Source organism: Artibeus jamaicensis, unplaced genomic scaffold, assembly GCF_021234435.1.
Source record: "Artibeus jamaicensis isolate MK-2021 breed Jamaican fruit bat unplaced genomic scaffold, CSHL_Jam_final contig_519, whole genome shotgun sequence".
Lineage (NCBI taxonomy): Eukaryota > Metazoa > Chordata > Mammalia > Chiroptera > Phyllostomidae > Artibeus > Artibeus jamaicensis.
In genome coordinates, this window is record NW_026521871.1 from 42,414,245 (window position 1) to 42,428,836 (window position 14,592).

Sequence of the window (14,592 nt, forward strand, 5' to 3'; positions counted from 1 at the left end):
TTCTCACTTTATCACGGTGCAAAACTAGGGGGAGAGAAATCTCCCTCCCTTTGAGTGTAGGGAGAAGGCCATTGGCAACACAGGGCAGCCCCCTTCATCACCTAGCAAACGGGACAGAGGACACATTGCTTAGGCACCATCCTGGGGTGAAAGTCTACTTCTTGGCATTCCTTTACTTTCTCCTTTGCTCTTTAATGTATGACCTTCAATGCGTGCTTCTGGAGCACCTGTTTTAGGAGCAGGCTCTGTACCTCTCTTTTCCCTGGTCAAAGGCTGTGGCAGTGTGGCAAGGCAATGCAGAAATCCCAGTGTGAAGGGCAGAGCTGAGCCTGTGTCTTATTTGCTCATAGTAAGACAGATTTGACAAAATTAACTCATCATATCATTTAGGGTTCTCCAGAGAAATGGAACCACTGCAGGATTTATTTATATTGATATTTATGTCTATATTTATATTATGTGTATTTATTATATGGAATCTGCTCACACAATTAAGGAGGCTGACAAGGCTCAAGATCTGTGGTGAGCAAGCTGGAGACCTAGGAGAAACGATGAAATTGTTCCAGTGTGAAGGCCCATATGCCGGAGACTTGGGGAGAACCCACGTTTCTGCTGCATCTGAAGGCAGTAACATACCAGTGTCCCAGCCTGAAGGCCACTGGGCAGGATAAATGCTCTTTTAACTCAGGGGATGATCAGCTTTTTTTGTTCTATTCAGGCCTTCAACTGATTGTGTAAGGCCCACCCACATTTGGGAGGGCAGTTTGCTTTACTCAGCCTACTGATTTAGATGTTAAACTATCCAGGAATGCCCTCCCAGACACATCTAGAAGTTGGAACATACAGTTAGCCATGATACACATAGATGATACTGAAGCAAATATGGCCAGAATGGCAGGCTTCTTCCAAGTCTCATTAAAGGTGCTGTAACTCCTAGAGCTGTGCATCAAACATGCTGAAAATATTGCTAGAGGGTGAGAACATTGTTCATGCAAGAGGCTCTGACTCATTGCTTTTGTTCTCAGGGTGAGAGAAAACATTTAGTTTTATTATTATTATTAATTTTTATACTGCTACAACATTTAAAATAGACTGTTCCATTAAAAAAAAAACAACAATTGTCCCTTCATCTGCCCATTGATTTTTCTTCCTACAGGTGAAATCTAATGAATGACAGTATTTATAGACAATCTTGAGTTATTGTAGGTTGGTAGAAATAGTACTAGATCAAGTAAAAAAAGCATTATAATGTCATTAATTTACTTACTAGGCACATGACCTTGATCAACTTCTTAAGATATAAGAATTGTCTTTCTCATTTGTAGAATGGAAATAATAACTTTTGTCCTATATACTGAATAGGGTTATTAAAAGAAGCCACGTAAAATAAAATAATTCTGAAACGTGTTGGATACTGTATAATTCTCTCTACGTAGGATGGTAGTGTTACTGTCTTCAGTCTATATGAACATGATCTTGATGTGTTTTAAAGGATTGTAGTCACGTGTTTGCTGTAGAGTTCCTTCAAGCATCTCAGGTTATTTCCTGGATGCTTTGGCACCACTGCTGAGGATAATTCATCTAAAAATAACTTGGTCCACCCAGTAGTTCAAAAAGGACTCTAAATTGGTTACACACAATCATGTGAGTTAAAAAGGACCTGGGAGTAAATAAAATAAACAAAGACTAAAACTTAGAATTATAGTATGAGTATTATATTGTGATGAAAAATAGGAATATAGTTCCCTAAAAGAGTGTTACTTAAAGTTTGGTCCATCAAAGGGTACCTGCCCACAATGAAATAAGCACAAAAAATGAGAGTAAGCCTTTAAAACCTTTTGTAACGATTTCACATTTATGTGACATTTAATCCAAATACAGTTTTGGTCTGTTGATTATAATAATAAAAAAACGCAACTTGCATTTTACATGTCTTTGTATTTTACTTTACTTTTCATTGACTTATTTTTGTTGCCTTTTACAAATATTGGTCAGTGACAGATTGAAAATCAAATGAGACATCACCCCAGTTGGCTTGAGAAACATTGCTCAAAAGTCTCTAATGCCAAGAACCACTTCCAGAATCTTTAATGTAGCTTTGCCAAGCAGGTGTGTTACTAGATTGTTCTGAAATCTTATTCTATTAACTACCCTTCTCAGAGCCATGTAATATAATAACCATAACACAGATCCCTAAAATGCAGATATAAACTTCGATCTGGATATGGACAACTTTTGCCCTCTATTTGTATCCATTTGCTTAGTTACCTTGAAATGTCTGAAGTTCTGAAGTTATTTCTAAGCGTTAGAAAGCAAATGAGTGCTAATAAATCTTATTTTGACAGTTTCCATACACAGATAAGTCCAAGAAAAGTGAAGTCATTTCAGGAGAAGAAAAGTTACATATTCCTGAGTAAAATGACTTGTCTTTATTCCCATGAACAATGGAGAGGGCGCTTTTCTGACATTTCCACCATCTTTTGACAAAACTAAGTAATAAATCAAGAAAATGCAATACAGATGAAAATAGGTTGAAACAGACCCAAATGGGGGAATTACGTATGGTATCAATTAAATGTAATAGATGTGTGAATTATAATCATATATTTCTATAAACTAATATATGCTGTAGGGTATTTGTTCAGTGACTATGTATGAAATTCTGGCTCAGACTAGGAACTCTTTATTTTACTTTTCCATAGCTCCAAGTCTGTAACTAAAACTAATTGGTGAATAAGCAAAACTGACTAAAACAAGGGCTTCAGAGATATTCATTTCTATCTGTCTTACTATTTCTTTGAACTACAAACAGCTGTCTACTATTCACTGGATTTTAAGAGCAAAGGCAGTTCCGTGAATTGGTAAGGACATTGGACCAGGTGTAAAAGGACACAGACTCTCTTTCTAGCTTGTCACTAATTAGCCAGGCAACCTTGAACAAGTCCTGCCCACTCCTCTACCTTCTGTTTTGTTCTAGCTGTTAAATAATGAGATTGGATAAGATGTCCTGTTAGGTTTATTCTGGAGCCAAACGATCATAAAAAATATAAGTTAAAAAAAAGTTTTTTTAAAGTTCTTTAAGGTAGCAATGGTCACTTAAGAATTTTTTCTGAAAAGTTAAGAGGAAAGTGTTCTTTGGTTCATGGCGCCAAAGAATTTTTACAGTCACCATCCATTTCCATAAACCTGATACATACATAAATTATGTATTATCGTAAACCTGATAATACATAAATGCATGTATTATTTTCGAGTTCATTCTATGCAGAAATTAAAATCTATTGTCAAGTCAACAAATATATTCAAGACTAATATTGCATTTCAAAGGACAGATGTCTTAATAAAGAACACTGCCCAACACCATATTCTTTCTGTGAATATAAATTAAGGGATGGCATTGTACAATGCTTTGTTGTCTCTCTAAACACAAATTAGTGAGTTGGCCTTACTGTTGGAGTTTGGATTCAGACCGCAGCTTCCTGGGCAACCCCTATGTACAGCTCTGCATGTTCACTGCACACCATTTTGAGAGGCTGCAATGCCTTCGACACCTGGGGAATTTAGAAATTTAATCAGGACAAACTGGTGCACTGCTACCCACAGAAAATGACAAGATCTGTACAGTACTGTGTGTAGTGTAGTTGATTGCTTATGATTATTTAGCCTGGTCAAGGACAAAGGAGTGAACAACGTTGGGGAAATTCCAGTCTATTCATGAGACCGCTGCATTTTGCAGCCCACTCTGGGTTAACCCAGGAACTCCCAGGCTGTGGGATATGTATGTGTCTCTCATAGAACTTGAATTGATGTAGGTGGATAGTATCCAGAAATTGCATCATAGGAAAGTCGTTTCTTGGTTGTTGTTTTTTTTTTACTTCTTTCTCAATTCTTATTCTTCCCAGGAAGAGACTCTGTCTGGTGTTACAGTCTGTCTCACACCTTTTTGAATTACAAACCTCATTTGTAATTAAGAGAATGTCATCCACCAGGACCAAAGTCTTCTGCAAACAAATGTCATTTACTATGATGTAATAATAGTGGTTTATTCCTTGTTTTTATACTAACCTATTAATTATGGTACCAACAGAAAGTTATCTTTTGAAATTAATTTATTTATGCCCAAAGACACATTGACTTCAAAAAAAGCTTTTATGTAAAAAAAAAAAAGAGTACATGGCTGGCAAAATGTTCTAAAATGATATGCAAATGATTGAAACTTGGGGAACACTGGGCTAGTGGAAAGTACACAAGTGGCAGACAGAGAACTTGGCCACTAAATCTGATTCTAACTCTGCCACTGATTATTGGGTTGCCCTTGGACAAGATGATGAATCTTTCATGCTTCCATTTCCTTATCACCCAATAAATACAATGCTATTTGTCCAGCTACCTTCGAAGTGACGATGCAAAGGTTGAAATGAAATGATGGGGAGTGAGATTTGACAGTTGTGTGTGCACATGGTTCATGATTATATATCTGAAACACTTTTTCTTTCTCTTATTTTTCTCACCCTCCGAGCTAACAAAAGAAAGAAAAAAAATATGCTCATTTAAGAAGGGATAATGTTTTCTTTCTCCGGTTATACCATTTATTAGTGGGGGGCGTGTTTGTATAGAGAGAGCGACTCCAGCCGTACATTGTCTGCATTTACACTATTACTAAAAATTAAAGCTGTGTTGTCTTTTTTCTGATTGTTTATATGTTTGTTTCTACTGTTTTCTATAGTGATCCAAAAAAGTTTGAAAACTAAACTATGCTTAAAATGAACCTAATGATAGATCTCATTCATCTGAAAGCTTAATAAAAATGTTATGACCTATCTGAATATTTAAAGTTGTTTTAAAAATAATGGAGTTGAGTTTTATAGCAAAAGTGTTTCTTGACCTGCAATAACATTTGGAATCTTGCTTATTATGTTTTTTCACTGTGCTTAAAACATCAAATTTTCTACAAAATATGATACCACATCTTTACAAAGGATATTTGGCTGTGACATAATGTCATTCCCTATAGACTTCATTCAGGATTTCTTTTTTCCAATTTAATATCATATATTTTTGAAACTAATGTTGTTGGTTAAAATTATGATTAATTAATTTTGGTTAAAATATATTGGTATACTGAAACATCTGATATATTTTTATATTAATAATTAATTATGTCAGATTGATGGCTGCTATTTTGATACATATGTACAACTAAGTTCCAATTGATTATGTGAAATAAGAACATTTGTGCACACGGAAATAATGCTAGCAATTGTGTGTGTGGTTTCCTGTTCTATTAAGCAAAGCTTACTTAAGCACTAAACTTGATGCATTAGGAAGTGATAGGCCTTGTAATTCATTTGCATATAAATATTCATGGATGGCCTAGGACAGCAGTTCTCACACTTGAGCACTCATCAGAATCACCTGGAAGGATTTTCCAACCATGGATTGCTTGGCCCACCCTCAAGGATCTGATTCAGTAGTTCTGGGTGGGGCCTGAAAATTTGCACTTCTGGCGAATTCTGCAGTGATCCTGAGGCTGAGGATGCTGTTCTAGGTCCATACATTTTTTCCCCGCTGGTCTGGCCCAAGGCAGTTGTATAGTAGGGCAGTGAAGCTCACTAAGTTTAGCAGTACCCCTCAGATTTCAGCCTTGGCTTTGACAGAGGAGCTGTGTAACTTGGACAAAGTAGGGACCAATTTTGTCATGTGTAAAATAGTAATAATTATATCTATTGAGAATATAGAATGAAATAGTACATATTAAATGTTTAAAACAATGCCTAGCCTGTTATTAGCACTCAGTTACTACAACATTAGTAACTAGAGGTGATGGCAGTTAGAGTAGATGTTAGTAGTAATAGAGAAGTAGTAGTTAGTAGTAATAGAGAAGAAAGTTTGTTAGTCTTTTCTAAGGAAGGCTGGATGGAAAGGTTGGTTTTCATTGAAACATTCTGGCGAGAAAGACATTCAGTGAAAAGAAGCAGTGACCTTGGTGAAAGCCTGTTCAAGACCATGCTGGAATGGAGTCTAGACTGCAGTTTATTCAAAGTGTATCCATTTGTGCAGTAAGTTTCTCAATATTTAGAACTTACTGCGTTTGTTTGTTTCCTTCCCTTAGCAACAAGAACAAGACCCAACAAACCTTTACATCTCAAATCTCCCCATTTCTATGGATGAACAGGAACTTGAGAATATGCTGAAACCCTTCGGACATGTCATTTCCACAAGAATACTGAGAGATGCTAATGGAGTCAGCAGAGGCGTTGGTTTTGCCAGGTAAAACACTTGCTCTGTATATTATTTATCTTTCCTCATTGTTTCCTTTTAATTCCATTCCTTTCTAGCACTACGGCCCAAAGTGTGTAAGCCCTGACCAGTGTGGCTCAGTTGTTTAAGCCATTGTCCTGTGAAGCACAATGTCACTGATTTGGTTCCCAGTGAGGGCACATGCCTGAGTTGCAGGTTCAGTCCCCAGTCTGGCAGTATGTACAGAATAAAGCCAATTGATGTTTCTCTCTCTCACATCAGTGTTGCTCTCCCACCCTTCTTCCCCTTTCTCTAAATCAAAAATAAAAACAACATTTAAAATAAACTTTGTTTATCAAGCTGATTCTATGTATCTTTGCTTCAAGCCAAACAATCCCAATGTAATTATAAAATGTGCTTTCTAAAATATGTATATAGTACACATATTTCATTTGTCTGGAGTCATAATGATTTGCATACAGAGTCCCCAGACTTCTCTATGCCTATAGGTCAACAAAATCAGATACTGCCAGTTTCTGTCAGAGATAATAAATGCCCAGCACCCGAAAACCAAAGAGCCTATGTGGGGGAGCAAGGCATCCCAGTGCTTTTACATTGATTTCCAAAGAAGAAGATGATAGAATTTCTTGGTCAGCTTGGAAGAGAGAAGAGATGAAAGATACAGAGAAACAGGAGTGGTTGGAAAGTCCCAAGGAACCCAAAAATATAAGAGGAGGTCAAGGGTCATTTGCATTTAAGAGGTCCTGGCTGTGTGCTTTTGATGTTTTATGCAATAGGGGTGGGGGGGAAGCAGATTGAATTTTTTTCATTGTCGGAAAAGGAAGACTAGTTTTCACTTTAACTTCAAGGGAATATTTATAAAAGAGGGTCTCAGCCAGGAATGGAGTTAAAACGCTTGTACCTGCTGTGCTTTCATAAAAAACAAAGCTAAAGGAACCACAGAAAAAAAAGAGAAACTGCTCAACCACAAACAAGAAATGTAATAGCTGTCGTCTGCATGACATGCTAAGTCTGTGTGTCTCCAGCTGACTTCCCACAGATGAATGGATGGAGGTGGGTGTCATTGAGAAGCCAGCGCATTGCTGACAGGTGTGTGCACCCGTGATGAACCTTGACATCACTTGGCAAAACATTCCAAACCAACTTCCGTTAACCCACTTTGAAAGATAACATGTTATAATGTGAATGTTAACTGATTTCTAACTTGACTTCCTAGAGGTCGTGAACCACTGTCTCCAGATTCTTTGTATTCTCCATAATGTTCAACACATAGACCAGTAGACGTAGGCAAGATGTGTTTGATGATATTGAAGAGAAATGGGCAAAATGAAGAGAGTCCCCCTGATTTGAATCAGTGCATGAGGCATTTAAGTTTGCAGAACACTATTAACCGTTCATTTTCATGGTCAAGGCAGAGCTAATCATACTGCCTGGGTGTCTAAAATTTGCCAGTGTGGTCATTCATGGAGAGCATGCAACCTGCGATTGGAAGTCTGGGCAGCGCAGACGTGCTGTGCAGTCATATCCATGCTTCACACAGCATGTGCAATCCCATAGTACTCCCCCTGCCTCTCACACCCCAAAACACTCTCCTCAATCAATTAGCTTCTCCTTCATTTGTACTCCTCTGAAAAATGAATATCTTTCAAATCAACTGAGCACATTTTCTAATAAAATCAATGGTGATTTTTTAAATCAATATAGTACTTTGTTAGGGCTGCCTTAAGTGACTACAACAGACTGGCTGACTTGAACAACAGAAATGTATGTTCTCAGAATTCTAGAGGCTAGAAGCCCAAGATCATGATATCAGTAGTTTTGGTTGCCTCTCCTTGTCCTCTAGGTGACCCAGGAGGCCTTCTGCACCCTGGGTCTTCACTTGGTCTTCCCTTTTGTTTGAGTCTTCTTCCTCTCTTCTCCAGTGGAGATTCGATCAGGACCCACCCATCTGAACACCTGTTAATTTAATGACCACTTTAAAGGGCCTATCTTTAAACACAATCACCTCCTGAGATGCTAAGGGTTAGGACTTCATCATGTGAATCTGAGCAGGGTCCACAACTTAGCTTATAATGTGAAGATGGGACTTTCATTTCTCTCATTTATATCTTCTCTGTACATGTTGTATTTACTTAAAAAGATTTTTCTTAAGTGCAGAGCCAAGTGCTGTACACTGTAAGGGATAAAGCTATATAATCGTGGCATGTGGTGCTATGAAACAGGGAAACCTATAAAGTGGGGTGGTTTTTTTGAACCAGATCAGGATGGGAACTTTAAATTATTATTTTATATCTGTTCAGAATGCAGCCTCTCACTCCTTCAGTGCATTTTGTGTATTGAAGCCACAAGCGATTCTATAAATATGCAAGTCTGGTCATGGCAGGAGCCTGCTGACTTCCTTTCCATATGGCGGCAGTCACTGGATTACAGACCTCTGCCATCATTATCTCTGACACAGCTCAGCTTCTTAGCCCGTCTTCCTGCTCCCATCCTAGACATGGGCTGCCCTTCTCCACTGTGACACGTGGCTCTTCCTCTGGTTTCTGCCTACACATCCCTCAGATATAAACTTAAATAGCTTTTCTTCAAAGACACCTTCACTGACTTCAAACTCTATCCTACAAAGTTATTTTATTATAGCTCCTGCCAAAGTTGTGTATTTTTTGAATAACATTTACCACAATCATGATGAATTCACTATTTAATTTCTGTCTTAACCTGCTGAATTGTACATTTACTTAAGTCATTTTTTTATTATTGTTGGATGGGCGGATAGGTGAATGGTATTGTAGATTGCATAATTACCTTTCTATGAAGTTTCTGAATGACTGAACTCCAAGCAATGATTTTTAAAGTGTCGAGCTTTAAAGGTGAATTATTAGTAGCATTCCAATACTGACACTTAGGTCTCTGTACTCTAAATCATGCATTTCCCAGGTTCAGAAAGTTGCATGTGGATTGTAAACAAAATCCTAAGTTCAAATCAAGCCAATGATTTTTTATGCTTAGGAAATCAAAGGAAAATCTGAAGTTGCCTGTCTCGTAAGAAGCCAGGAAACTTGACACAGGATAAGTATTTCATTCTCCATTGTCTTAGACTTGAAATTCTAAGGAGCAGGGTCCCACTCTACCCAATTTGATGGGTAGAAAATAATTGTGGCCATTGCACATGTAAATAGATCTACCCAAATTCCTACTTCCTCACACAGATTTGCTTTGTATTTTCTCAAACAGTTGTGGCTGCTACTTCGACTAACTTGATCATTCACAAACTAACCCATTCACAACTTTCCTGCTTTTGAAAACTCATCTTTTTTCCACTCGGCCTTTCTTAACAGGAGCTTACCTTCTGAACCACCAGACAGAAATGTTTTGAGTCACTACTTTCTGAATTCTTCCAAGGACAGTGCATAAGCCTTGAGATAGTGGTTCTCAATGTATAATTTCCAGGAGAGCAGCATCCCCAGGGAAATGGCAGAAATGCACATTTTGGGGGCCCCACCTCAGACCTACTGAATCAGCAATGATGGGGTTCAGGCTGGGGGGCATCGATGTGTTCTAACAAGCACTTTCAGTGTCTCTGATGCTCCCTAAAATTTGAGAAGCATTGTCTTAGAGTGCTAGGTCCTCAGAATCATCTGGAGGGTCTGTAACAACTCATTGCTGGGCCTCTTTCTTAGAGATTTTTCCAGATGCAGTTGATTCTTATTCGATGCCCCTTTCACACTATCCCACTTTCTCAAAGCGTGCTCCTCATACAGTGATCTCTGTCTCTATCCTCAGGAATAGGGACCAGGCTTCATGCTTTTCCTAGAACCTACAATGGAATCTGACACATAATTGATCTCCACTAAATTTTGGATAATGAACAAATGGAATCACTTTAAGTTTTTTGGTTTTTGTTTGGTTTTGGCTATAGTAATATGCAGGGAGATAGGATTTCACACACACACACACACACACACACACACACACAAAACAATTTTGAGACAGTACAGAAAACTACAGTAGCATCAGGCCAACTATTACTGCTTCACAAACTATGTCTTCCTCTAAAAGTTTACAGTGTCAAAGGCATTATGAAAAGAATATGCTTATTCAACGGGAAGAACTGCTAGCCTATAATTGTGCTAGTAAATTGTACATCTCTATAGAATTTATGATTACCTCAATTCCTGAAACCTGAATAATTTTGTTCGTCAGCCTTCATCTTTAATATTACCATTGGTCACTTCCGACCACCAGATGTGGTCCTCGATTCATGTGTAAAAGATCCTCAAATTGTTTTGACTAGAGAGAAAACCCACATTATTATCTTATCCAAAAGCTATACATTAATCTTCTTTGATAAGCATCTCTTCAAAGTAAAGGTACTGTCTTCATTCTATATTTAAAACACTGAACGTCAAAGCATTGATTTGAATGCCAGTAGGGCTCACGGACAGCACAATTACAGGCTTTCCAAAGTTTCAGGAGCACTAGATAGTGTCTGAAATTACAGACATTTTATTTTATTTTTTATGTTTTTAACTCTCTTGTAACTTAAACCGATTCTGTAAGACCCACCCCCCTCCAGGCAGCATTTTATAGCCAAGTCATAAACCTCTGAAAACAGAAGTTTACGGTGGGAATGCTGACAGTCAGACGGCAGACCCGCGACTGCCGAGCCAGCGGGTGCCAGCACGCTGCCTCGCCTTCCAGGGTGAGGATCAGAGCATAAATCAGCTTGAGTCTGGAGGGACAGGACTGCGTGTTCATGTTATCCATTTCCCATTCCCAGAAACATGAGACCGTTTGTCTAACAAGAATCACATTGAAAGAGTGTTATGAGAGGCTGGTAAAGAATGACCCAAAGTGGAGAAGGAATGGGGGGTAAGCATTCACAACTAATCCAGCTTCAACATCTGGGAACATAGGACCTCTTTAAGAAACGCATTTACTGTCCCCTGGTGAGCTAAAGAGCGTGAGAGACTGCTGAGCACAGAGACCTTTGTTTTCTGTAGTATTTCCCGCCCCTCTCCAGCACTTTTAATTTGATTCTCATGGAGATTTTTGTTTGAATGACTTAACACAGAGGAAGCCCTGTGTCCCGCTTCTCTTGACCTAATAAGCAAGTTTTTCAAATAATTTCAGTGCTTTTTGTAAAGTGAAAAATATTAATCATGGTTACAGGCAGACAAATATCAGCCTGATTAGTAACAATCAATATAAATAGAAGACTGAGAATGTTTTTGTATTATATTTAATAGCTTTGAATATTATTAAAATTTGATTGATCTGCCTTTTACTGCCCAAGCTTTTGCTCCCTATAATGAGAACTCTGATTTAGAATACATATAATGAAAATATAAAAATTCACGAAATTATAGAGCAAATGCCCAAACTTCTTTTTTAGGCAAATACGTGCTCCTTTAAAATGACCATCTAATCTATCAAACTTTGTTTTTGCTTTTGGAACGTGTTTTGATCATATCTACGTCGAGTTCATATTTGTGTTAACAATCTCTCGCTATCTTGGGAATTCTTTTGGCATTACTATCTCAAATACGTGGAACCAGACGGGCAAATGTGAGCAAAGTCTAAAATGTAAATTTAGTGATTAGTTATATATGCAAATGACAGGTGCATTTGCCCAGAAACAGGTTACAATTGTGTTTGCTGAGGCTGAAGAGTGAGGGCTGCTGTTCTGTTCGGTGACCTCAAGTCCTCTCCCAATTGCCCACAGATGTGAGCTGCTGTAGAGCCCAGTCCTGGTCCACCCTCCAGCTTCTGCATCTTTCTTTCATGTGTCGCTTTGTTAACCTTCATCTACTTCTTCTCATTGCCTCTTTGTGTACCTCTCCTTTACCATCACAAGGTCACGATCATGGGTACCGAGAACAGAACCTTCTGCTTTCATTGTTATGTTTCCAGAGCCTTGGTTTTAAAACCAAACCCAGCATCCAAGCAAATGAACGAAATTGCATCCAATAAGGCACTATTCTGAAATCTCCTAGGCTCAGTTAATTCTTCCTCTAGACATAACTTTATACAAATTTAAAGAAGGGAAAACATATGCTTTATTGTTTTATAATTATGAAGTTTAAATGACCAGATTCCTAAAACTGCCTCTGTGGAATGGGAGGAAAGTTTTGAATATGATTTACCCATGGAAAACTGAAATGGGGAAACCCTGTTACCTCTGGATTGGAAACGGTGGCCATTCAGTGTGCTCAGGTCCTGGAAAATCTCTTTACCTGCTGTAAGCATAAACCAGGACAGGGACTCTTGGGCCATTCAAAGGCTATGTGCATCTCAGAAGGGCTGTCTGCTTCCAGCCAATAAAGAGGACAGACTTGGACATATCATTTGGGCTACAAGTGTGAGTCTATTTTATTTAGTGTCTTTTCTACATCCTCAGTTTCCTGTGAGTTGAATCGACCCATCTATTTTCTATATCTGTGTGGTTATGAATAAGGGTTTGTGAGTCAGAAATAAACTTGTGTGCCTCTGATCTGCATGCTTGTACTAGTTACTTAATCTCTCTGAGCCTCCTTTCCTGATATATAAAAATATATTCATTCATTTATGTATTCAGTACATCTATTAAATATGTCTTTATCACTACTAGCATACCAGTAATTCTTCTAGATGCAGTAAATTTAGAGGTATGCACAAAAGATAAGTATCTACTTTCAGGGATGGATATGGTAGTGCATTGAGGAGACAAAGAAAGCATGCAATCAAATGAATAATAAAATAGCAGATAATTAAAGTGTCATACAAACAGAATAAAACATAGAGGTGCAATAGAAAATATGGCAGAGTGAGAGGCTGGAGGTCAGGGACAGGTAAGCCTCCTGAGAAGGGAGAATTTAAACTGAGATGAAAATAATAAAAAGAAACCATGTAGGAGTGTCTCTTGGTGTGGTTGAGGACTGAAGAGAGTGTGATTGGCAAAGGAAAAAGTGAAGAGTAGATCTATGGAAAGGCCAAGTTCACATATTTGGGAAATGGAAGAAAGGCAAAGTTGTCATATCATACAGGAAAGAAGAGAGGTGAAATCAAAGATAATATCTAGGAATGGACTGTCATCGCAGCTCAGAGGGACAGACTAAAAGTGATAATGTATTCCAGTGCCTTGAATGGCAGGGTTTCTCTAGCCCTAAGCATATTTTGATCACTAATTGTTTTCCTTATCTAAGCTTAAATTTTCTTAATTTATTTTTTCCATTTCTGTACCCAAATTCCTTTTGAAAGCATGACTCTATGGTTAAAAGGTAAATTTAGTTTATGCTATATCTAGACAAGGGTATCATTCAGAGGTTGGCAGTAATCTAAGTGGAAGAAGCAGTCCCTTGACTGAGTTATAAGGAAACTTTTTTACCCCCCTTACATTCTTCTTGAAACACACGGTGTCTAGGATAATGCTGTTGCTTGGTTAATGATGGTTTTAATGTGTAGCCATCAGAGTGTGGGCTGGAAACAGAATTGTACCACAAATGATTCAACAGGAGAGACTAGACTAACAGAGTATTTAGAGAAGCATGGGCAGAGTTAAGGGAACTGACAAAGGAATATTAAGATACCCAGAGCTGAGCAACAGGAGGAAGCCTTTATCACCGTGAGAGCTAAAGGCAAAAGGAGGAGTGTCCCAGAGCCCAGTGAGACCCAGAGCCTTGGAGGAAGGGGTGCCCGAATGAGCTGCAGACAGAGAGGGATACACCCCCTGCCAGAGTGACAAGTAACAAAGCAGAGGGGGAATGAGGAAGAAATGGTCATACTTTTCTCTACACCCACTATATCCCCAGTAGCTGAACCCAATGAAATGCCATCAGATAAGGGAGCCAAGATGGCGTCTATGGTCACTTCTTTAGGGCCTAGGACAAAGCAGAGAAGACATAGAGGATGAGAAACAGAAAACACAAGTACACATGAATAATAACTATTTTTCTCTTGACTCCATCATAAAAAAACCCACAAAAATAAAAAATAGGGCAGGTTTAGCAATAACTAACATCTACTTCTTTGCCTTAAGATTGACAATTGATACAGATTGGTCGGAATGATGTCGGACTGACTCTGTTTAAAGAAAACAACTGGTCAACTCCAGGCCATGATTGCTGTAATGTCTTCATTCTGGTACCAAATGTGTGTCATTTTTTACCGTAGTTCTCCAATTCTCCAACAATAACTGGGAGTCCAGTGTTTCAATTCAATTCTGACACTACCCAGAGTTACCATCCAACTCCAGATTTAAGGGCTCAGTCTCACAAGACTGTCCCTAGGCTACCCACATTTCTACTGGGCCAACTCCAAATTCAGGGATTCCCATGACCCCCCTCAGGTCTG

At 38.5% G+C, this 14,592-nt stretch overlaps 1 protein-coding gene across 7 annotated transcripts in view; it reads left to right on the forward strand.

Annotated features, from left to right (window-relative positions):
• The window catches only part of RBMS3 (RNA binding motif single stranded interacting protein 3), a 624,147-nt gene that overhangs the window by 390,442 nt on the left and 219,113 nt on the right, over window positions 1–14,592 (forward strand). For all 7 annotated transcript variants that reach the window (XM_037132737.2, XM_037132981.2, XM_037133054.2 and 4 more), the window contains exon 5: window positions 6,113–6,270. In XM_037132737.2, coding sequence (XP_036988632.1) covers window positions 6,113–6,270 — 158 coding nt within the window. The remainder of the gene's footprint in view (window positions 1–6,112; window positions 6,271–14,592) is intronic.